Here is a 25,233-nt window from a genome sequence, read left to right as displayed (position 1 = left end):
TTTCTAGGTTGATAGGTCTATCGGGTATCTTAAAGGGTCAGCCGAAACCGACCTGAAAATGATTGACTGGTCAAGATTTCACAATCTTAACCCCGATTTCATCATCTCAATTTCAAATCAGTTTCACGATGGGTCGATTACATTATGGTATACTATAAAACGTATAGTTCTCAAAATGTGTGAATGTGCGATACATGTTTAAATTTATTTCATAACCCGGTCAACGACCGGGTATTAATCTAGTTATGTATTGTTTAAAGTTTATCTCTTAATTAACTAGTTTTTGGAACCGGACGTTGTCCCTGGAAGAATAACAATATGTAAAACTTGTAATATGAATAAGAGCGGTGATACATACGTAAAGATAAACGTACATTATAAAAGCGTATCATGAAGTCAAAAATAACAATGTGAAGAATAAAAAATGGTTCAAAAGATTATTTAAACACAATATTACATCATAATGTTATGTGATTATCAGGTCGTTGGCCATATAAATATCTAACTATTTTTTATTTACTAATCAATGAAATAAAAAATATTAATAAAAAAAAAAAGTGAATTGAAAAAAAAAGAGTAAGCAGCAGACTACTATACAGCTAGCAGACAGCATGCTTGCTTTACCGTTCTTAATTAAACCAGTCCTCAAATGTGTAGATATACACTAATACTAATGCTAAAAAGACCTTTGTATATATTGAACTATAAATTAGTGATGTAATATATTTAGCAGAAATGGATCTTAAATGACATAAACATATATTCCGAGCTCTTGTTAAAAATGAATAAGGCTTTTTTAAATGTTATTTAGATACATAAATATACACGATTTAATTGAGTTATATCTGCAATATTATTAAAAAAATCTGAACATAAAATTTTTTTTTACTTAAAATGTCGGACTTAACACTTACTATAAAAATATTAAAAAGTTTGACTGTTAAGTCAAGAGTTTAGTATCTGAAATTGGAGTTGAATATGTAAAGAGACATGCCGTTAAATTCAAATTTATCATTTAAAAAAAAAAAGACAAGAGCTCGGCATCTGGAGGTGCAAGTAACTTTACACTTTCCTATTGTATGAATATAACTTTCATTTGGTTCATTGTATGTAACTAACCCACAAAATTGAACGATTAATATAAAAATATATACGTGGCACACCATATGAGCTGTCATGTAGAAGTTTTTTATTGATCTTTTAATCTAAAAATTTAATCTTTTAATCTAACAAGTTTGATACATACAATAAACCAAATTAAAATACATTCACATAATAAAAAAATATAAAATTTATTTACACTCCCAGATACTTAACTTAACTCGTTAAAGCAAACATATATGATTAGAACTACTATACGTAGTAACGTACCTACCTTGCTCCCTTGCATAATAAAAATAATGGAAACCCCCTAATCCCATCCCATCTATCATTTGGTATAAAAAATAAAAATAAAAATTATAGTCAACTTAAATAGTGCCGGACCAAAGGGATGTTCACAATTTCACATCATATTTTTCTCGTGTAATGGAAATTTCATGAAACAACTTTGATTTTTAAAATTCAACATGTCCTAAGTGATAAATTATTAAATCATGCCTAAGAGCATCCCAATGAGAGTTTTATTAATCTTTATTTGTCAAGAATTATTACAAAGATCCAACTTAAAAAAAACTAGTTAAAATTAGCGTTTGATAAATTAATAACTTTGCTAAATTAATAAAATAGTCCAATCTCAACACTATTCATTTTTAAAAGGTTTCTTGTATTTGTTTAGTCTTAAATTAAAAAAAATATAATAAATTAATGCTCAATAAATAATAACTCGATAAATAAATAAATAGGTCGTTTCAAACAATATATAAAGGTTTGAATGAAGTTTCTGGTATCCGTTGTTGACTTTTTGTATATATGCGCGTCACTGAGCTTACGTAGATGATATATTCTATTCTACTACCAATCAAATCATACACGATATAACCGGTTCATTTAAAATAGTAGTTAGAGAAAACAAACCGGCCTGCATATACATTCGTAATACATTATTTACACATATATATATACCTGCACGTACAACCTAAGAACCCGTCCTATTTCACCACCAAATTAACTTGCTGCTTTATCCTCATTAATTGATATCTCCGGTAGTAGCCGGCGGCAGCACATCACAAAACCTTGTGTCTAATATATATCACATTATGGGCTCACTAAACATGTACGATTTAGAAAACAATAATGATGACATTATGAAGCCCATACATCATATCACTGAACCCGAAAGCTCATCAACAACGTTGTTTCGGATTATAACAAATAATTTTCGCGAAGTTCTTTTCGGGACGAAACTTTGCGTTCTTTTACCATTGATTCCGTTTGCGTTTGTAGCCAAATATTTTGATTTCGGTAGTGTAAGTATAGTACGAGTAGTTGTTTTTAACTTTCAATAATTTGTATAGTGTCAACTTATTTCAATGTAAATGTTTGTTTTTTTGTAGGCATGGATTTTTGCATTAAGTTTGGCAGGACTGACTCCCCTTGCGGAGCGTGTGAGCTTTCTCACCGAGTAAGTTGTTACTCGTATTATTTTTTAAATCGGGCCAAAATGCTTGGAAATGTATTCAACTTCACACGAACTACTATTGTTGTAGTTACAAGATTATAAAAGTTACTCGTGTCAAGTTGGATACATTTCCAAACAGTTGCCGTAAATAGAAGTCTTTACCGTGTATAAGATCCTGATAATATTTGTTGTTATTTTATTTGTGCCAATTCCAAAGACAAACTGCTTACTTCACCGGACCTACAGGTATATTTCTTGATCAGTTTCATTTCTGTAATTCTGCAACCTTTTGTGCTCACTCCAAATTAACAAGTTAGATTGATGAGATTAGTTAAACAGTAAATTACTGATAATTAGGACAATGTATGGTTCAACGTACGGCGGATGTTACAAGTTTCATGAAACAAAAGATATTGAGAACGAACTTACGAATTTGAATAGAATGATTACATATGCAGTGGGAGGTCTTCTGAATGCAACATGTGGAAATGCAACAGAGTTGATAATAGCATTATTTGCTCTGCGTCAAAGGAAAATTCATGTAGTTAAATACTCGCTTCTGGGTTCCATTATTTCGAACCTTCTTCTTGTTCTTGGCTCATCTCTCTTCTGTGGAGGCATCGCCAATTTTGATAAAGAACAAAAATTTAACAAAGTAAGAAAATTATTCATTCCCCCAAACTATCTTAATTAGCTTATTTACTCATTTATAATGATTAACAGAAGCAGGTAGATGCCAACTCTTTGTTGTTAGTGTTGGGGTTGCTATGCCAGATTCTTCCATTGCTGTTTAGATATGGCGGCATGAAGGAGTCTGTTTTGGCTTCTGGTTCGGTTGTTGAAATGTCGAGGGCAAGCAGCATTGTGATGCTTCTTGCATATGGTGCATACCTTTTCTTTCAGTTGAAATCTCATAGCCAAGTTTTTGAAATACAAGAGGTTCATCATACTATTTTGATTTATAATTAATTACCTTTCGATGAGACCATCATAATATAATAACTTATAGTGATTTAAATAATTAGGAGGAAGGCCGCACTGAGGAGGTTGAACAAGAAAAGGCAGTGATAGGATTTTGTAGTGCATTTGTATGGTTGGTCGCAATGACAGTGATCATAGCAATTTTGTCCGAGTATGTGGTGGACACCATACAGGTACGTGATAGATATAATAATAATCTTGAATTACTTACAAGTGAAAATTTATCAGCATTATGCAGCTTCATGAAATGTATCAGATTCTGATTATGGCATGTGAATTAGGTCACATCAGATACTTGGGGAATTTCTGTGAGCTTTATTAGCATAATCTTGCTGCCGATCGTGGGAAATGCAGCAGAACATGCTGGGTCCATCATATTTGCCTTAAAGAACAAATTGGTATGACACAAATTATACCCAATTTTAAGACGTCCTGCATATGTCAGCTGTAACACTTATGTCCTCAAAAAATTGTGCTGTCGTTGGTGCAGGACATATCTTTGGGTGTAGCAATTGGCTCTGCAACTCAAATATCGACATTTTTGGTAAGCCATATCATAGTATCATACCATAACCTAGAAGTGACAAGATGGGTGGATTGGGTAAAGGTCAACATGGGTTGGGTTGAAAGGTTTGGGTCGAAACGGGCTATCTTGACCCACAAACACTACTTACAGACTTTATATAAGTTGTTAATGCAACACTTGTGAGTTGTGAATGAAAACAGTTTTGTTAACCTTAATCCAAGTCTTTGAATGGTTATATGCATTAAGCTAGACGTCCTCACGTTGGGGGACTTTCAACCTGTTCAATCCATTTGGCATGTATTCCCTTAAGCCAACTTTTGTTAATTTGACGTGTTTGAGATAAACCACAAGCCAAAACAACTCCATCGCAATCAAATTGTTTGAACTTGCCACCTTAACTAAATTTCTTTGTAAAACTCATTGAACATCAATACATATTAGAAGTTCTCATGTTAAATTTTCGGGTGGATGTTATATTGCAGGTTCCTCTGTGCGTTATCGTGGCTTGGATAATGGGAATCCCAATGAGTCTGGATTTTGGACTTCTTGAAACTGGTTGTCTTGCCTTTTCCATTCTCCTTACCGCCTTAACTTTACAGGTTTACCATTTACTCTGTATATACTTATAACATCTACTTATATCGAAAGATTTGCCACATTTATCTTTTTAATCACCCTCACTCCTACACATGTTTTGGTCGTGTTTGAAAAAAAATTCATACTACCAGTTATCTCAATTTAAGTTAAATAAATGGTGATATGCAGGATGGAAGTTCACATTACTTAAAAGGACTGATTCTAGGCCTTGCTTATGTAGTAATTGGAGCATGTTTCTTTGTTCAATATGCTCCCTCCAGTAAGTGCTCTATAGTCTATACAACTTTACTTGTTTTTTTGAATTTCAATTCATGTTTTTGGTTCCAATTAAAAAGATGTTACTTTTTGTTGGATAAAAAGTTTTAGAAGAAACTTGATGCTTTCAACTTGACATTTCCAACTGTGCATCTTAACTCTAAACTCAAATTTGTGAACAGACCAATACAGTGCCAATGACTTGGATATTCAACTGTCTTATGAGAAACTCGATATTTCATCCGCTTAAGTGTCTGCGTGGTAGGATAGCCCTGATCTCCTGCATCAGTATCAGCGTCAAAAGTTGATGTGTGATCATTTGGGATTTAAAGGTGGCTTTAAGGTTTTATTTTTTACTTTTTGTAAACGGGATTAGAGGACCTTGAAAAAGAGAGTGTTATAGCTTAGGAGGTGATATCGTACCTCTTTTTGATACTTCTACCACACTGCTGCATATATTTTATAAGTTGTATAGTGTGGTAGATGGATAAAAAAAAATGGTACTAATATCACCTCCCATAGTTTATATAAGGGGTATAAGCCCATTCCAAGAATTTTGTGTTTTTCTCTTCCTTCATATAATTAAATGGTAGATAGTATCAGGGCTCTTTGCAAGACCCCTTCAACGAAATCTACTGGCTATAAACCAAAACAGTAAGAATTCACAATTCATGGTCAGTTTGATATTTATATAGTTGTTAAGATTTCACTCTCTTCTTTTTCTTGTTGATATCGGCATAGTTCATCCAAAGCCTTCCTTCGATAAGAAGACATGTCTCTCTACTTGTCGTTCCAATCTAAATTTTAATTTGACTAAGCAGTTAACTTAATTAATTAATAACTGCCATATGGAAAATAAAAATTAGATATATTTTTGATTTGTCTGATTTACCCTTTAAAATGGTTGGTGATGTGTATGTTGACTATTGATTCTTGTTATTATTTTTATCTTGTTTTTATTGGATGGTCATCCTATATATATTATTTATATATATATATATATGGAAAAACAAATATGTTGCTAAAAGCATATATCTTCTTCCATTCCCCCTCATAATCTCCCTCTCTGAAAATCACATGTGTAAATACAAATTATCCTCTCTCACAAAATCATGAAAGTATGCTGCTTTGTTATCCCCATATATATATATATATATATATATATATATATTATATATATATATATATATATATATTGTTATCCCCGTAGGGGGACAATCAAATAAGAACAGTTTTAAAATAAGAACGGTGAGAACACTTAAAAAACATCATTTTGATTCATTAAAAGTCTATAAAACTAACATAGTGCTTAACTAATTATCATTTATTAAGTGTTTAACAACACATTATCCGTCAAAATTGAAAAAATCACGTGTTTTGGTGGATGCATTATTTTGAAGAATACGCATCCACAATGGATGCACAAAATAAAAAACATGATTTTCTTGATTTTGACAGGTCAATATGTTGTTATACACTTAAATAATGATAATTAGTTAAGCACTATGTTAGTTTTATGGACTTTTAATGCATCAAAATGATGTTTTTTTTGTTCTCACCGTTTAAGACCGTTCTCACTGGAGGGTTTATATATATATATATATATATATATATATATATATATATATATATATATATATATATATATATTATAAACATGAAATGAATTGTTATAGATCATATTTACTTGCATTAAAATATTAAATTCAACGGCTTTGGAATAAAAATAATGAGCATCTTTGTGAGGCCATGTAAGAGAATCTGGTGCATTTTTTAGAGCTTTGGGATTTGCAACTACTGAAATTTCATATTAATGTAAAAAGAGAGTCACATGTTTTATTAACCATTAATTAATATGAAGTCATTGTTTATTGTAATAAAAAGATGATGTATTTTTCGATTGGCATAAAAATACATTCTTAAAAGATAGCATATGTTGTAAACTTAGCATCTTGCTAGTTTTTCATATCAATAAAATGGTTTTTGAATGTTCAAAAAAAAAAAGAAAAAAAAAAAGAAGGTACAAGATTACCTAATTAAGCTATTATATTTATAACTTAAACGATAGTTATTGGGAGTAGACTAGTAGTTGCTGTAACAAAACCAAAAATCAGCAGACCACTTCCCTACAGTTTTATGTATCTACAAAATATTAGCATAGATTGCAATCAAGCCCAGAAAACCAGAATTTCAATCTACTCCCCCCCAAAAAAAATAAAACTGAGACAAAACACTATTACTAGTCACTTATATACACTGTTCAGATTTTAAGACTTTTTCTTCTTGCTGCTGCTACATGGAGTAGTTACTACTATCTTTGCTTTTTTGTGCTTTAAACTCTTACCTTTTTTGCTAGAAAAATCATCACCGGAATCATCATCATCGTTGTCACTTTCATCTCCAAATTTCTTGATATTTTTCCTATCACAGAGGATAATTTTTCTTTCTTCCTTCTCTTGCGCCATCTCGGATTTCTCTTTTGGCCTCCAAATGAACAGAGACCTAAACAAACCCTATATCAGCTTTGTAAAAGTTGGAAAACAAGTTCCACAAATGAAGATCTAAGAGCTAAAGGGTCAACTTAAAACTACTACCCTTTTTTTAATTGCTAAATTAAAGACATCTATTTTAGAAACGCAATTATCCAACAAACTCACATATCTAGCATGGGACTAGAGCCCACAACCTTTTGATGGAGGGGTTACTTTGGATAGTCGGATATATTCAGACCAAGGCACTTTGGTAGTTTAATAAAATTCTTACTCACATCTAACAATGTACAGACACTTTTTGGTTTCATAAGATTGTTCTTTTTGGTCATTTTATGTATAATAGTTACTTAAAAAGTCGGAATTTGCTATAGACTAAAAGAGCCAGTTTTCTGATTATACAATATGTATATACTTCAAACGGCAGCAACACATCTTACTACTACTTTTTGAAAGGTAGAAGCACATTCAACTACTATCTCCTAAATAATGTTTTATTACAATTAATTTATAATCCTGTTTACTCAGTAACATATACTTACAAATGCACATCCAATGTCCCTTAATGTTTTTATGGAACCAACACAAAAATAAAGATGGAGATATTTAATAGTAGCCAAAGACCAAACCTTGAACTACCCGATGCCAAAACATCATCTCGCGGATGCAATTTGTTCACCGGACTGATTGTGGTTATGTTTGGGTCCATAACCTCAGCAACTAGTTGGCCTGTGCTGGTGTCTATAAAATCAATAGGATGTAAAGCAGCTCCATTATAGTTTTCACTTATATAACGCCCAACAACCACAAGGGACTCTGATGGATCCTGCATAAAAGAGTGTCTTCAGAAAGTCTCCTTATTTCTGTGGTGAATACTGAATTTTTCCAAATGAAGGTGTCAAGATGTGTGAACTGGGCAGGGTGGGTAATAGGTCATATAGGACAGAGTTAGAACAAGGCATTTTTTAGTATGGGTTCAAACAGAACCAAGTCAGGCAGGTAGATCCGCAAACATTTCTTTGTATCACTAAAAATAGACTTTGAACGACTTTTAACCTCACTGGCCATTTCACTTTTGGCTAAATTCTCTGATTTGAAGAGTTTTAGATAAGATACAGTCCAAACGACTGATTTATAAGTATTTGGATAACGATTACCTCCTTTGATAGAGAATGTTGATATTTATCTAGGATAAACAAATAATCAATAGAAAGAAAGAAATTGAAGAATCACCTTTGGGTCCCACTCTGCTCGAAATGGAGTCAAATGTCGATTAAAATCATGGCTGTGCACAATTTCTCGGCTTGGTGTGTCCAAGTCGCCAAATATAGAGTCCCACACACGGATTCGGTTATCTATTGATGTTGTGACTATTTTGCTTCCACTCAGAGGAGAAAAATAAGCAGAGTTAACCACCCGTTTGTGTGGAAGCCCGTGAAGAAACGATTCGGCTTCTAATCGGCGCATATCCCATATACGAGCCTATGATTCATAGATATTATAAGCATAAAACAGATACTTTTAAGTGACGATAAGGTAAACAAAAGCAGGCAAAAAAGAGATAAGAAAATTTACAAAGTGATCATTTCCACAGCTCAAAAGAAGATCTGGCTGAACAGGGTTGCAGTGCAGTCCCACAACTTTTGTTCCTTTCTTATGGATCAGAACTGAATCTCCTTTTTTAGAATCGGATCTTACATCCACCCTATATATGTAATATAAAATGTGAATGCGTTAAACAGTAAAAATATTATATCATCAGCTTTAGTGATCACTTCAAAGGAAAAAGCAAAACATACAAGTGTAAGAATCCAGAGCTATCCGCAACTAACAAGACACCTTTCTCTGCATTAAGCTCCATACCATATAGCATTCTCCAATTTTTAGGCCCCTATGTACACCATCAAACATTTATGAAGAGAACAAGATAATGTACTTAAACAACATAACATCAAAACTCCCAAAATAATATAGATGTACCTGCCACCCGCCAGGATTTAGGTCCATCAAACACGTTGACAAACCAGTCTCTAAGTCTGTTGAACTGACGGTTCCATCTGAAGAGGCTGTATACACTGTTCCATCATTTGCTGGACTGAACCTGCATATTAGTCAAATTAAACAGTCTACAAGCAACGGTCCAGTTTCCTCCACAGATGCATTAAGCACAAAATTCCCAAAAAAGAACTTCACAACTCGGATTTTGAACAATCATCACCTGATCATCGGCTTAAACAGATCGGGTTGCAGAAATAATGTTTGGATGTGTTTCTGTTGCTTAAAATTGTCATGTTCAGATAATCACATGTTTCAGTATTTGAGAAAGTTGAATTCTTTAACAAATTAAAAACAAAAAATTAAATTAAAAAAATGACATCTTTCTCAAATATATGAGAGACATTTTGTCAAACATTAAACAAACTCTATTTCCCCCAAGAATCCTAGATTTAGCTGCAGCTTCTGAGAAACTAACTATTTGACCACTACAAATCTTGTTTGTCCATAAATTAAAACTTGCAATAATCACTTCCAAAACGCAAACAGCTCTATCTAGGTACATGGTAACAACTTACTTCATATTGTTGAGTAGGCAGTTATGTATGTTCGCGTATACAGTCTTCTCATACACCTTGCCGAAATCCCATACTCCTAGTTGTCCTTTCTATAATGAGAAGAAAATGTATAAATGAGAATAAAATAATAAAACATAACAAAAATGGTCTCATAACAACTTCAAAAGAAGCTAGCTAACCTTATCTCCTGACAAGAGAATGTTATTATTAGTCGGATGAAACTCCAAACACGTAACCCGTCTACTATGGTATCTAATCACTGCACAATTCACTTCATCCGGGATCACAAATTCTGGTTTTATCTATCGTGTACCAATCACCACACACAAAAAATAAGAGTAAATCAAAATCATAGTCTTTAATTAACTGAAACAACTTTAAGATAAAACAACCAAAAAACCTTACAGAAGGAACTTTATGCCGCATTTGGCGTTCAAATACATAATCAAATGGGTTATTTGTTCTTTTACGAGAAGCTGGAATAACCCCAAACTCCATAGCCGCTCGATGAGGACAATTAACCGTCGTGTGACCTTAAGCATTCAAAAACACAATCTTAACTTGACATCCTATTTTCACTCATAACATTTCCTAATTTCCAAACAATCAAACACATAAACCAAAAAAAAGAAACAAGCAACATACCGGGCAATTTGCAGAGAAAACAAGGTTTCATTGGACAATCAATGTAATTAGCTCCTTGAAACCCCGCTTGATGTCCAGTTTTCTTACAAACCTATAAAATCACACATCATATTGATACACATTAATCAGCATAATAAAACTTTACTTAAAAATGCTAATATATAGAAGAAAAAAAACTTTCAAAACTTTCATTTCATGTAACAAAACCACAAAGCATTACCATTTAGTCATTTACTTATAAAGGTAACATTTTACGTGTTTCGTTACATTAACTGAACATTTTGAAAGTTAGTTGAACAAATTTAACATCTTTACTGTAAAGTTTCATTATATTGTCATTAATTAAATCATTTAACTATACATAATATATATATATATATATATAGTGAAATAGGGGTGAGATAATTTGAGACCACCTCCTATTTTAGGACCAACTAGGACCATTGGTTTTTGTACACCATCATGATCTACTACGATATACAAGACTTTTTTGTAAAAACACTAAGACTTTCAAGCGACGGGCCCACAGAAAAATCATGTGTAAGTTAACTTACACACTTACACATGTGAAAGTTACACATGTGTAAGTAACTTACACATGATTTTTCTATGGATCCACAGAAAAATCATGTGTAAGTTAACTTACACACTTACACATGTGTAAGTTACACATGTGTAAGTAACTTACACATGATTTTTCTATGGATCCATCGCTGGAAAGTCTTAGTGTTTTTACAAAAAAGTCTTGTATATCATAGTAGATCATGATGGTGGTGTGTAACTTACGAAAATCAATGGTCCTTTTTTGGACTTTTTTTAGTTGGTCTCAAATTATCTTTCCTCTAGTGAAATATATATATATATATATATATATATATATATATATAAAACAGTAGTTAACCGAGCCTTCTAAAGCATTCTTCAAATTCAAACCTATGCTAAAAAATTACCACATAGGATTTGTCCAATGTGTCATCTCCCTACTTTTTTAACAATATTTTATCTTATATTTATAAAAAATAAAAAGAAACAAACAAAAAAAATCTTCCATCAAAATTATCAAATCTTATTTATTAAATCTAATTAAATAAAAGCAATATATAAAATATTGAAAAAGTAAAAAGTATCAAATCTTATGTATAAGTCTCTTATGGCCGTATGTAATATATGATAACTAAATTAAAAAAAAATCTTTTCCAATTTAGATAATGAATTACAGAGGATCAAACCTCAAACCTGGATGCGTTGAATATGTGTTCAACCTCATTTGTTGTGTCATAGATATATAATTACGAAAAGGAAAATGATAAATCCTCCTAATAATTAGCCTAAAAATCCTCCTAAAACATTAACAAGGTGACATATGGTATCCACTTATTCTCTTTCCTAATCTTGCCTCCTGATTTTTCCACGTGTCATCATCACATGGTTAGGAGAATTATTAGGTTATTTGGTTAGGAGGATTAATCATTTCCCGATATTGGCGGATTTGCTTCAAGTGGAACTAATCCACCTATTCTATGACACTTTTGGCCTTGCAATCTATATACATAAGGACCTCGACCATTATCTAACTTATGATCAACCATACAACCCATAAAGGTAAAGGAAAACATTGTATTATATCGGCGAATGTTTTCCATAAAGTGTTTACTTATGGGATGATTATTGGTGTATAAATTCCCTTATAAGGAGGGTGGTTTTCTTGACCACAAAATAACATATCAATGTCGAAGAATACTTTTCATATCTTTCGAGTTTAATCAAGTTGCCACCGATCAAAGTTTTTACTTACATATCAATGATTCTCATGTTATTTCTTTTAGTGTTTACAGGTTACTCCATGTGGTAAAACCAATCCGACTGAAAAAGACAACAAAGAAGGTGAGTTTTATACCTACATAACATACTTTTACAAGGATAATTTTGATCACTTTTGTGGACAACTGATTTTGCTAATCTTTATATAAAAAAACAACAACATAATTTTAGCATGGCTTCATTGAATTTATTACTGAATGGGGAATAATTTTTTTTGAAAAAGATATAATTAGTTAAAATTATCGAATGTAACGGTTAAACATACTTGTCCATTAAGTCAAAGTTATCAATTAAAATGGTCAAACATGCCTGCCCATTATTTGCTAAGTCAGTTTATTTTCTCACATAAAAACTTATGCCCTTTTATGTTAATTGTGAGAAACAGAGAAAGAAAAGCTAAGGGGGCGTTTGGTTATAGAAAACACACTTTGTTTTCCATTTTTGTTTTCCAAGAAAACATGGAATACAGAAAACGCGTTCTAATCATAGTTTTCTAAGAATGTTTTCTAAGAAAACAAAAAACAAGGTTTTCTATTTTTCCATAGAAAACTTGAAAACACCTTTTTCTTGTTTTCTATTTTCCATTTTCATTTTCCAATTCATTTCACCCCTTCCCCTCCCAATTCAACATGTTTTCTAGTTTTCTAATTAGAATGCGTTTTCAAAATTTTTATTTGTTTTCTAGAAAACAAGAACCCCTTTTATTTTCTAAAAAACTAAAAATAAAAAACTAGAAAACATTTTCTACAACCAAACGCGCCCTAAGTATTTCTTTTATAACTTACAACTTTTCGATCTCTCTATACAAAAATTGAGTTAAACTAATAATGTTTACAACTCATGTTGAAAGAAAATAATAATAAATCAACAAAGACTTTATAACTAAAATCACTAATAAACTAAATATACAAAATAAGCAATCGAAATATATGATCTTCCGTGATAAAAGAATCTTACTAAATGGTTACGTATAAAATGGTGACAAAAAAAGAACAATATCATATCTATCTTAGCTTTTGTTTTTCAACCTTTTTGAACAATAATTATAACAATCAATCGTGCGGGTAAAATACCTAATATATATATATATATATAAACCCTAAATTTAAGATAATAGTTAGGGTTTAATTAACGATTAATTACCTTACAGACTTTTTTAAGACTAATAGTAATTGGTGCTTTCCCTTTCACATTGGCTGAAACGACATCGTTTTGAACTTCATCTTCTTCTTCTTTATCAACGGCGTTATCATCAGATTCAACGACGTCGTTTTCAATTTCTAAATCATCATCTTCTTCGTCGTCGGAACTTTCGTCAGTGTCGCTGTCTCTCTCAATAACTACCTCCGGAAACGACGTCGTTCGTCTTGCTCGTGCCGCCATTTGTATCGATCGGTTATTATGTATATAGATATAGATTTTTATACGTATAGATGATTGTGTGTGTGAAATGGAAATTGAAGTAGAGGGAAAGGGAAACAGAAGAGGGGAGAGTGAACCGACTTTTAGAAGAATGTTACGAAAATATCCTTGGAATTGTAAGGCTGGGTTTATAAGTCTAGGGGTGTTCCGGAAATGGAGAGACAAACACTTCTTATGTTTGGTTGTAATGAAGAATGGGAAAGAGAATCGAGAATATGTAATCGATTTCATTCTCTTAATTCTCTATGAAATGTTGAGAATTGATGTGAATGAAAATTTTTAAAACTTTTTTTTTATTTTAGTAATGTTATATGTATTAAATTTGATTATTATTTAAAATTTAGTATTGTACCAAACGACAGAATCGATTATCTTTTCATATACAATTTTTTTTTTCCACTATAATCATTTTCTATTATATTTTCATTATCTTTTATTCAAATACACCAAACACCATTAGGGTAATATGGACATTTAGATAGGTGGGAAGTGGCGGGAGTTGACGTGGACTGTTATTGGCCTTTCTTGTGTGGTTGTAGTTCCGATGTGACTACGTGAGTGTCTAAATGTATCTGGGCTTTATGTAAGAGGCAATGGGTATCCTGGAGCCTGTGAGTTTCTGATAAATGTGGGCTTAAATAAGAGTCAGTGGCCCAAACTGATACAATTGGCGGCCCAAACTCCTAACAAAATTAGATCGACGGAGAAGCTCTGACCACGTAGTCCTTTGGCCCCGCGTGATCCATTTCAATGAGCGCTTGTGTATTCATACCCGCAACCAATTTATAGCAGAAAAAAATAAAAAATCCTCTATAGTGACACATAAAGCGTTTGCGATGGAGCAACTCAAACTCATACAAATAAATATTTCTGAACGACGCATACTTTTACTCCTAAACTAACTCGAATGTCTATTAACTTAAACTCATACATACAATATGACATTTTGAATTTATTAATTAATATTTAAATCAGAAATGTCAATTATGTGAATTATTTCATATTGTTGATTTATTTATATAACTCAATCTTGGATAATTTCACTAAGGTGGTTGTGTATAAAAGATGTTAACGTGAGGTTGTCTAAAAGTTTATAATGGCAGTTTATTGGATCAAACTATACCTCTCAAAGACTTAAAAAGACTGCTTGGTTCTCATAATATATGAAAGGAATGGAAATTAGGATTTCGTATGTCAACTTAACATGACAAAAAAAAATAAAAATTGCATTCACCAAATTCTCATACATTCCGTAAACCAAACACTCTCTTAGTTTCATGCAATGCTCAACTGAGTTGAGGTTTTACAAAGCTAAAGATTTAAATCCGAAACCTTTACATCGACTATGAGACTAAAAGTTGTTTTGTTCAAGCATTTATATCAACAATAATACACCACTAAGGCCGAAAGCTTATGGTGTATAACTTGTATAATGCTGACATAATAGTAAGTATGTAACATCATTAGTTATGAAATATATTGTATCAGATAATGTACAACAAAAGTTTGTATTATATAATGTGCAAGTAACTTTCAGTGAATTCTATATTATTCTTATTAAAAAAAAGTGATTTCGATCCTTATTGGGCCGCCCATTATTGAAATTTAGGAGGCCCTCCCGTCAATTCATGGGCCTACCAAGATGTCTATTTCATCTAGTACGTACTACGTAGTCGTTCAATAAGTTCAAATTTAAAACTTTGAGGCTTTGAGCTATGAGCAGCCGAGCAGGTACCAAATTTATATTAACTTGGAACCCTTATACAATTAATAGATAGATAAATCCCAAAATTCACAAAAAGAAAAGCATCTTTCAATATATGAGGTTAGATTTGCAACTAACTTTCTTTGAATTTTTCAAACATGTGCCTCTTAAATAACTCGTAACTTTCCTAAAAAAAGCAAAATTATATTATCTAGATACAACATCAAAAAGACTTTCAATACAAGACAAATCAAGATTGAAGATTCACTCGATCGATCTGAACCACAAGTATGGATGACAAACAAGAAAGGCACACAATTTAACGTTATAATTATGATTCGATAAACCCCGAACAGTTGTCAAGATCATTATTTCCAACCGTCTAAGCCATAACTCCATAAGTCATAGAAATACATGGGTTCATATAAGATTAATTCCAAGCCATATAAGATAACCCCAAAAACTTCAATGTTAAATTGAATTTGCACGTATCAAATCATATTCGGTTCAACTAAATAATAATTAATAAAAATATTTTTCTTTATCACAAAGTTAAAAAATAAAAAATAAACAAATAGGTAATCATTATCACTTGATTAAAATCAAAAGTCATGATTAAAAAATTAATTTTTAATCTTAATCCATGATTTTAACACAACGATTAAGATTCTCCTAACTTTACTTATAAAGAAGACAATATCGTCATTATTTTTTTTAACAAAAGGGTATTAAGCACAACATTTATAAAGTTAGATTATTGATTATAAGTAAATATTGATTTTAAAACCAATGGGGGTTGGTGGCCCATTGATAAGGTATTTGAACTTGGGGAAATCCATTTGGGTTCGAGTCACACTTCCCACATTTGTGGAGGTGGATTAATAAGGATTTTTCGGAAATCCTGAGTTTCATCGTAGACATGCGTGTAATTTAAAAATAGGAGTAGATTAGAATGTCGTCAAAAAAAAATATTTATTTTAAAAAACAAAATAAGATTAACAGATCAAAGTTTATTTGTATCTAATTAATAAAAACTTTTGTGCGGGTTAAAAATTGTAAACCATGATTATTATACAATGCTAAAAAAAACTAAAAGTTACTCATACAATCTTAATCTTAATCTTTTATAATACTAAAGTACAGTTGCTCTAATAACTTATCAACCAATCACAGCTCTCAATTTTTTAATGTTGATTTTTGTTTTCAATTTTGACTTTAATTTACACTTTTTTATTTTCCATCACAAATTTACACTTTTTACCCGATAATTTGAATATAATAAACACATATAATAATAACTAATATATATCCGATAAAATAATAGCTAATAATATGTTCTATCATATATATATATATATATACTAATTAATTAAAAACAAATTAAATTTGATGTAAATATATTAAGATTTTAATAGTAATTGTACTATTTTAAATTTAATATATACTAAAAAACAGTTGAACTAATGACTTATTAACCAATCATATTGCTCGATTTCATCAAACTGACTCTCGCTGATGTCATCATTTTGTTTTTTACATAGTTTTATTTAATTAATAAAAAACAAATAACTAAAATAATTAATTTTACAATGTTATTAAAATTGGTTTCTATCTACAAAGTCCGGTTTTCACACACGAACAATTGTACATTGCAGTATCTCGGATTAAGTCGAGAAGGGATTTAAGGTGTTAATATGTGACAAAGATCAAAAGACAAAAAATATTACAACAAATTTAGTCCATAAAGAAGTCTTTCAAATAATGAAGGAGAGTATATCCTTTCAATGTTCTTTTATTACATTAATTTTTTTTTATTAGTTTAACATTCTTGATATTTGAATTGAACAATAAGTATCTACTTATATCTTCAACTTTGAACTTATAAGCTTTTATGAGTTACATGTATTAATATCTAATATTAATAATATCGTACGTCTCGTGTCCAGTGTTGGACACGGATCTAAAATATAGTATATAATGTATTATTAAGATAACTATTACAACAACAAGAAGAAGTCATGATAGGATATTAAAAGATAAGTTAAACTTTTTCGTCAATGTTATCATATTACGTTATTTATTTTTGACTTTAGCTTTGTTCTTTTAATCACATTGTTTATAATTAAATTTACTGGTTTGTTATTTCTTAAATTTTTGTTGGATTACATATATAATTTATTTTTAATAAAATATATTATCTATACTCCCTATATAAACAAACTATCCCCTCCCAAATTAAACACTCTATCTTTAAAATCCTTATTTTACCCTTTTAATTTACATTAGCACGAAACCCTTTATTCCTAAATCTATATCTATACTATATTAATATACAAACTAACCTTAATTTTTAACACATTCCTAACTCACACTAAATCTATCCAATATATTCTTAAAATATTTTACACCCATATTTTTCCAAACTATCTATCTCATTTACTAATTAATTTAAATATTTTCACCTAATATCTCTATTATATTTTTAATAAAGTTATTTACAAAATATACATCTCTTAACCACAAAATAACTAAATTACTATTTACATCTATTACTTTAAGATTGATAATCACATCGTTAACACCCCCGCCTGTTGCCGCCACCATCGTATTGCATGGGTATCCATCTCGTAAACAATAGTGTGTATAGGGTTCAAAATATAGTATAACAAAAAAAAACAAATATAGTATAATAATTAAGATAAAAACAAAAAAAGCAGCAGAGTGTTCTTCCTATGCAAGGATAATTGTATTTGTATCAGGAATGTCATGTCATTAGACACAAAAACAAATAAACGTAAATCCTTTTTTCTTTTTCTTTTCACAAAAGAAACAAAAAAAAGTTCATATTTATCGAAACCAGGAATTTATTTAGGGATTCTCAATGTTCATAAAAAACTGTGTTTTGAATAACGTCAAAAGCGTTTATTTTTTTTAGTACAAGGCAATTTAAGCTTTCTTTTTCTTAAAGCTTTTTAATTTATCTATGATAATTAATGGGTAAGAATAATTATAAGAATTCACTTAAAGTTCTTGAAGCTGATATTCAACATGCCAATACTCTGTAAGTATTACTATATACTACTAAATCTTTTTATTTTATTTTATAATGAGTGCTGTTTTGATGCTGAATTGCTGATTTTTTTTTTTTTTATTTTTTTTCGTGGATGTTTGATATTTTATTACTTATTATATAAACTGCTTATCGGTTTATTTTATAAGTCCGTACATTGTAAAGAACTGATTAGTAATGTCAATTCACAATTATCTTTTTTCTTTTCTAATCTTAAAGATGACTACAGTACTTTTTAGAGATGGTATGTTGAATACTATTTATTATATATATATATATATATATATATATATATATATATATATATATATATATATATATATATATAATTATCTCTGATTTTTTGCAAACACCGTAGTTGCGTAATCTGTGAAAACGCTATCACGAACACCTATGAAGTTGGTAAGTTGTGAAATTGATCAAGATTTTGAAAAAGTACAATGGGAAATGTGGTTCAGATGTTTACTTGCTTTACCATGATTGTTTTAAAAGTGACATGAAGAAATAATGTTTATTTTGGTGATGATATTCAGGGCATTAAATACTATTAAGGATGATAATGGAGCATGTATTCAAATGAGGCTGTATTTTAGTCCAGCTGCAGATCTTTTTTCCTATCTTTTTCCATGGGCAAATTGCAAATTTGCCGGAGCACTTGGTTTGGTTCGTGTTTTCATCTATACGGTACACGTAATTCTGTAACACCTACTCTGATAAGGATGTTATGTTTTTATTAGTTACTTAATTGAGCTGCAAGTTGATTACTGAAACAGATATATGCTGACGGCAAAACTACTTTGAAAATTAATGAAAGAAATGCAAGCATCAGGCAGTTTTATGGTAAGAATTATGAAATATAAGGGTAATCGAAGTTGATCTTGTTCAAATGTTTTAAGGTTTGAGTCTATGTGTACAGGTTTTATGTTTCCCTCGATAATGCAACTGCAAACCGGGATTACTGATTTGGACGATAGGAAACAGAAGGAGATATGTTTGGCAAGGTACTCAAAAAAGAACGGATTGGAGAATGAGAAGCCCTCTGATGCTGATGTGGAAAGAGAAAGGGAATGCGGGATTTGCATGGAAGCAAATAGCAAAGTGGTGTTGCCCAGGTGCAGTCATTCACTATGCTTAAAGTGCTATCGTGATTGGTTAGTGTCTTTTTCTTTCCTTTCTAGTTCCACTCTATAATGGTTAAAAGATTCAAACAACACGACCTGAACCGTCGCAACATGTATTAAATTGCCCATCTTGACCTAAGCCCGTTACCTGCCTGCCCTTTTTGCCACCTCTAGTCCTCTACTATAGTACCTTAGTATGTAAGTTGAAGTAGTTCAGAGTAACGTTGGTCAAATTGTGACAAAAGGAATCAGAATCAGTTTAAGCTTATGGTTTTACCCTGACCTGAACCCATTTTACCGATCCTTTACTCGATAAATGCTTTGATCCTTTTTTTTCTCATCTCTATCTACATAAATCAAAGTAGTTTGGGTGAAGTTGGTTATATCTTGACAATATCAGTCAGTTTAAGATTGTGGTTTGCCCCTGCCACTTGCATTGAAACCCTTCTCTGATTTAAAATTTATCTTTTTTCAAGTTTAAATTTCAGAATTTCAGCTTGAGATTAGTTACTAAACAGGCTATCTCCAAGATAACTTGGATTAATTTTATTCTGGAGCTAATAGTTTGACTTTTCCTTCTGTTTTGTAGGCATGGCCGATCGCAGTCATGCCCTTTTTGTAGGGAAACCCTGAAAGGAGTGAAGTTAACTGATCTCTGGGACTGTGTTGAAGCTACTGATATCATCGATCTAGCCTTGATCTTTCAGGAAAACTCAAAGAGGTTATTTATGTACATAGAAAAATTACCTCTTGCCCCAAATCCAGTTTAGTCTTAGAGGCGTACATAATTTTATATCTGCAAAGTTTGGAGCTGTAAATCCTGTTGGCTTTAGCCTGAATTCCCCCGTTTTAATTCAAGTTATAATGAAGCTCTACGGGATTTTGATTTTCATTATGGTTTCTCTGACCTTACATATGGAGTTCAGACCAGCATAGTCATCTTCTCCCCAATGAGTTGGCCAGTTTGGGTCTAGATTAGATTTTGCAATTTCAACCCATATACTAGATGGGTAAGTTTGGGTTGTATTTTGCCTCAAAATAGGTCAGATAAAGAAGGATCAGCTATAAAGAGAACAACTTAAAGTGGGATGAAAGGATTAAACATAACCCAAAGTCCACAACCTCCTAAATGTTCGTTATTAAAAGATTCAGGTGGCGTCCGTATTCTGTAGTCGAATTAATATGGGTATAGATTTGATAACAAGGTGGAATGAGAATGGGGCAGAATTCTTACAGAATATTTTAAATTATCTTATGGGTATCAACCTCATTCTCTCAATCACATAACCTTAAACCAAACATACACTTGGATTAAAAATAGGGATACTACTCTTTTATAATCATAACTAACACATCAGTCTTGCATAACTGATTTAAGAGACGGGAACAGACAATTGTTTGTGGCTATAGCAAACCAGACTCGGTCTTCTTTGACACGTTTAAAGAAAGACTTGTTGGACACAAACATGTTATGACCTGTTATTTGCTCTATTCATCTTACCATCTCTAGTTTAGAATAAGAAATATTTTGCAACCGTTATTTTGACACCTTTTATGCCATACAAACAAACTTATAGACATATATAATAATCTTAAATACACGGGAAGCTAGAGATATGAGCTCAATTCGTATTCGGACCTGAACTTTACAATCAATCAAAATTTACCAGTAGTCTTTACATGAGCAGTCCCCTGCTTTAAAATGGTGAAACCTGTAACGATCTCTCAACAAAATATCTCTATCATAAACCTTTGAAATTAACTTAGCAACGTTATGGCAGTCCCCACAAACACGAAGATTCTTCATAACCCGAATTGGTTGTCCTTTTTTCTGGCTAATGAGCCCAAAGGCAATAGCTAACTTCTCACTATGAAGATGTAGTGCTTGTTCTTGCATATCTTCTTCTTCAACACATTGCAGCACTTGAGACCTAATTGGCTCATGCCCATTTAACTTTAGCTTCTCAGAAACCTCATTCAACTTTCCATATATCAGTTTGGATTGTGGGTGTGTATTATCTCCCACAGCAAACTCATGAAGACTACCATCTACCTCAATCGAGCTACAACCTAGTTCTTTCTTTAATCCAACATCTTTCATACGTTTTCTTAGCATAGCAACCTTATCCCATTTCCCTGATTTTGCATAAATATTAGATAAAAGCACATATGCACCATGATTCCATGGCTCCAATTCAAGTAAACGGTCACTAGCGTGTTCTGCAACAGATACGTTTCCATGGAGTTTGCAGGCACCTAACAGAGCTCCCCAGATGGAACCCAAAGGAGGCATTGGCATGGTCTTAATTAACTCTATAGCTTCATTCAAATGACCTGCACGTCCAAGCATATCCACCATGCAAGCATAGTGCTTAACTCCGGGGACAACCTCATAAACAGGCTCCATTTTCTTAAAAAAATCCCGGCCCTCCTCCACTAATCCCGTGTGGCTACAAGCGCATAGTAAATTCGTAAAAGTAACCCCGTTAGGCTTTACATTATTATCTTGCATTTTGTGAAAAAGTTCTATTGCCTCTTTTCCACGGCCGTGCATTGCTAGACCAGCAATCATGGCGCTCCAAATAAACACATCTCGATTATCAACAACAGAATTAAACACCTCTAACGCCTTATTAAGATCGCCACATTTTGCATACATGTCAATCAATGAGGTAACAAGATGACAACTGAGCTTAATTCTATGTTTCTTGATATACACATGGATCCACCCACCCATATCCATAGCACCTACTTGAGCACAGGCCGATAGAGTACTAACCAAAGTCACTTCATCAGGTTCTGCCATTTTACTCATCTGTAACTCATTAAAAATTTCCAAAGCCTCTTTCCCGTTACCACTTTGTTCATAAGCCGAGATTAACGCATTCCAAGCAGCAATATCTTGACTAGGCATCGTCTCAAAAAGCCTTCTAGCAGTTACATAATCTCCTGATTTTGCATACCCAACTAACATAGTTGTCCACGAAACAATATCCTTTTCAACCATTTCACCAAAAAGTTTCTTAGCATCCTCTAAGCTACCACACTTCGTATACATATCAAGCAACGCGTTATTCAAATTCAAGCTCCCTCCAATCTTATTCCTCTCGATATAACAATGCATCCATCTCCCAATCTCCAAATTCAACTTCTTACTACAAGCAGTCAAAACGCTCATCATCGTCACTTTATCAGGCGTTACAACACCCTCTTCAATCATTTTATGGAACAAATTCAACGCTTCATCAGGGCAATCACCTAAAACAAAACCTTTAATCATAGAATTCCACGAAACAACATCTTTCACAGGAACATTCAAAAACACCCTATACGCCGAATCCAAACATCCACATTTAGCATAAAAATGTATAAGGGAATTCAGAACAAAAACATCTGAACCAAACGACGTCTTAACAACCATCCCATGAACAGCTTTCCCTACTCTCGAATCCGAAACTTCAGTTGCAGCCTTGATCACAAAAGGGTATGTAAATTTATCAGGTAAAATCCCATTATACATCATTTTAACGAAAATTACAACACTCTCAGTAGGTACATTACTCAAAGTACAATACCCGCGAATAAGTACATTCCAAGTGTACACATTTGGTTGCGGCATTTCATCAAACAGTTTACGTGCATACTCGATATCTTGCAACGGAGAGATCGCGAAAGCTGTGAGAAGTGTACTGGCCGAAAAGGGGTCGTAGAAAAGACCGGTACGGAGCATGTGAGCGTGAATTTGTTTAAGTTGGTTTGAATTTGAGGATTGGTTTATGAGTTGGATTGTTGGGTGGTTTGAAAAGTAACGGTGGTTAGTGACAGTTACGGAAGCTGTTGAAGGTGGTGGAGATAGGTGGTGGTGGGGTGGTGGTACGGTGATGATGGGCATGCTACGGCCGGCTGCCATGGAAGCTGATTGTACGCTGTTGAATACTTGATAGAATGATGGTGGCGAAACTAACTATGGTTTTATTATGTTCCCACTTACGAGTATTATCTTTCATGTTATCACTAGTGACTAGTGAATTCGTTTGTTTACTGACTTGTTACTTTTGTCTTTTATGCAATAAATTTTAATATCCAATTTAATTTGTATTTTCAAAATATAGTAGTATATAGTATTTTTGAAATGAAAAATAATAAATCCTTTTAATAATATAAAAATTCTCTCATCTATTAGATGAAAAAATATAAAAAAATTAAAAGACAAGATTAGAAAAAAAATAAGTAGAATCCATAAGTCACCATCTAATAGTTTTAAAAGAATTTTCAAGCTAATTTTTATTAAACCAGTTTCAAGCTAATTTTTGTTAAATCAGTAAATCATAGCTAAAATTTATCTCTTTTACATATTGTCTTAACTCAAAATTGACAAAAGTTTGTCTAGGTGATATATTTTCTCTCTATATAATTATGAGAGAATATGTATTTTCTTATGTGATGTAACATCCCAAACTTTTCAAGTTTGACTTATCGTTGACCGTTAGTTGATCCTTAAAGTCGTTAGTCTCTTTAATTGCTAGTTGATTAATAAGTTGTTAAATGATAATTAAAGTGCCTACATGTGGATATGTTATAGAGTTATGTGATGCTAAAATGGTGTGTCGGTTCACCATTATGTGCTTAAGACGTTAGTTGGCCTTCCGTTAGTGTACGTATTAGCTTCGGGCCTTAGTTATTAAACTAATATGTGTTTTTGGACTTGTTTGAGTGGGTTTTAGTCAAGCCCAACCATCATGAACGAAAATTAAAGCTTATTGGCTGGTCCATTAGGGTAACAAGTCTAATAACTTCCTTTTAATCCATTCTTATCATTTTATAACCTATTATCATTAGGTTTTCTCATTCTCTCTTAATTCTCCACCCTATTCTCCCATATTTTGATCTTGAACTCCTGGAAATCAGTAAGCAATTTATTTTCATATGTTTATGTCCATTACAATGATCTTTACTTGTGTCTAGTAATTTCTATACCGAATATTAACGTTTTCGGGTATATTTTGGGATCTCAATGATGATGGTCATACAAGCAGAGATGATTAGGGGTGTTCAAAACGGGATATCCAAAAATCGGATATCCGAAATTTCGGATAGTGGATTTGGCCATCCGAAATCCGAATCCGAAATTTCAGGGATATCCGAAAATTCGGATTCGGATACCGGATTATCCGACTATCCCAATATGTTATTTCAAAACCAAGATTGAGTAAACAAATAAGCATAAATGAAATGAGTTTATATAAGAGAAAGCAACATAAATGGAACGAATGAGTAATTTACGCTGGTTCCTAATTTCCCAGATTCTTTAGTAAGTGTAGCCTTCAAATCCTTCTTTCACCTTGTATAATAATCTATATTTATATTTATAAAGATTAAATATTTTGGTAAACAATATATTATATAGTTACCCAATTGTTTTCCAAATGATAAATCATAAAGATAGATGATATATATGGCTTTCGAAA

At 32.0% G+C, this 25,233-nt stretch overlaps 4 protein-coding genes across 4 annotated transcripts; 2 read left to right on the top strand and 2 right to left on the bottom strand.

Annotated features, from left to right (window-relative positions):
* Positions 1-2,213: 2,213 nt before the first annotated feature.
* LOC122581565 (vacuolar cation/proton exchanger 1-like) lies at positions 2,214-5,169 on the top strand. The gene is made up of 11 exons (XM_043753796.1): positions 2,214-2,408; positions 2,496-2,563; positions 2,778-2,806; positions 3,019-3,215; positions 3,284-3,499; positions 3,586-3,714; positions 3,823-3,939; positions 4,032-4,085; positions 4,550-4,666; positions 4,833-4,923; positions 5,102-5,169. Exons 1-11 carry the CDS (start codon positions 2,214-2,216, stop codon positions 5,167-5,169), a joined length of 1,281 nt encoding a protein of 426 aa, XP_043609731.1.
* A 1,778-nt stretch (positions 5,170-6,947) lies between these two features.
* LOC122582846 (protein DAMAGED DNA-BINDING 2) lies at positions 6,948-13,904 on the bottom strand. Its single transcript, XM_043755280.1, has 11 exons — positions 13,591-13,904; positions 10,627-10,717; positions 10,387-10,514; positions 10,161-10,283; positions 9,982-10,070; positions 9,389-9,509; positions 9,208-9,299; positions 8,984-9,113; positions 8,642-8,890; positions 8,038-8,234; positions 6,948-7,421 (listed from the first exon to the last, which is right to left on the bottom strand). Exons 1-11 carry the CDS (start codon positions 13,828-13,830, stop codon positions 7,187-7,189), a joined length of 1,695 nt encoding a protein of 564 aa, XP_043611215.1. The 5' UTR covers positions 13,831-13,904; the 3' UTR covers positions 6,948-7,186.
* Positions 13,905-18,531: 4,627 nt separating this feature from the next.
* Positions 18,532-20,657, top strand: LOC122582847 (E3 ubiquitin-protein ligase AIRP2-like). The gene is made up of 5 exons (XM_043755282.1): positions 18,532-18,635; positions 19,178-19,328; positions 19,418-19,484; positions 19,561-19,795; positions 20,355-20,657. The coding sequence occupies exons 1-5, from the start codon at positions 18,568-18,570 to the stop codon at positions 20,533-20,535; spliced, it is 702 nt and encodes a 233-aa protein (XP_043611217.1). The 5' UTR covers positions 18,532-18,567; the 3' UTR covers positions 20,536-20,657.
* A 725-nt stretch (positions 20,658-21,382) lies between these two features.
* On the bottom strand, positions 21,383-23,779 carry LOC122582425 (pentatricopeptide repeat-containing protein At2g29760, chloroplastic). The gene has a single exon (XM_043754813.1). It carries the CDS (start codon positions 23,673-23,675, stop codon positions 21,429-21,431), a length of 2,247 nt encoding a protein of 748 aa, XP_043610748.1. The 5' UTR covers positions 23,676-23,779; the 3' UTR covers positions 21,383-21,428.
* Between the last annotated feature and the right edge of the window lie 1,454 nt (positions 23,780-25,233).

This window comes from Erigeron canadensis, chromosome 9 (genome assembly GCF_010389155.1).
Source record: "Erigeron canadensis isolate Cc75 chromosome 9, C_canadensis_v1, whole genome shotgun sequence".
Lineage (NCBI taxonomy): Eukaryota > Viridiplantae > Streptophyta > Magnoliopsida > Asterales > Asteraceae > Erigeron > Erigeron canadensis.
Note: the sequence above shows the minus strand (reverse complement) of the source record. Positions and strands in the feature narration are given on the sequence as shown.

Excerpts from the sequence above, each read along its gene's own strand:
- LOC122581565 (XM_043753796.1), top strand. The coding sequence starts at position 2,214 with ATGTACGATTTAGAAAACAATAATGATGACATTATGAAGCCCATACAT. Across the intron at positions 2,807-3,018 it reads TTACTTCACCGGACCTACAG|TGGGAGGTCTTCTGAATGCA; the intron begins GTATATTTCTTG and ends TTACATATGCAG. Across the intron at positions 4,924-5,101 it reads TGTTCAATATGCTCCCTCCA|ACCAATACAGTGCCAATGAC; the intron begins GTAAGTGCTCTA and ends ATTTGTGAACAG.
- LOC122582846 (XM_043755280.1), bottom strand. The coding sequence starts at position 13,830 with ATGGCGGCACGAGCAAGACGAACGACGTCGTTTCCGGAGGTAGTTATT. Across the intron at positions 10,718-13,590 it reads GTCTTAAAAAAGTCTGTAAG|GTTTGTAAGAAAACTGGACA; the intron begins GTAATTAATCGT and ends GTGATTTTATAG. Across the intron at positions 10,071-10,160 it reads TTCTCTTGTCAGGAGATAAG|AAAGGACAACTAGGAGTATG; the intron begins GTTAGCTAGCTT and ends TTCTCATTATAG.
- LOC122582847 (XM_043755282.1), top strand. The coding sequence starts at position 18,568 with ATGGGTAAGAATAATTATAAGAATTCACTTAAAGTTCTTGAAGCTGAT. Across the intron at positions 18,636-19,177 it reads ATTCAACATGCCAATACTCT|GGCATTAAATACTATTAAGG; the intron begins GTAAGTATTACT and ends GATGATATTCAG. Across the intron at positions 19,329-19,417 it reads TTCGTGTTTTCATCTATACG|ATATATGCTGACGGCAAAAC; the intron begins GTACACGTAATT and ends TTACTGAAACAG.
- LOC122582425 (XM_043754813.1), bottom strand. The coding sequence starts at position 23,675 with ATGGCAGCCGGCCGTAGCATGCCCATCATCACCGTACCACCACCCCAC.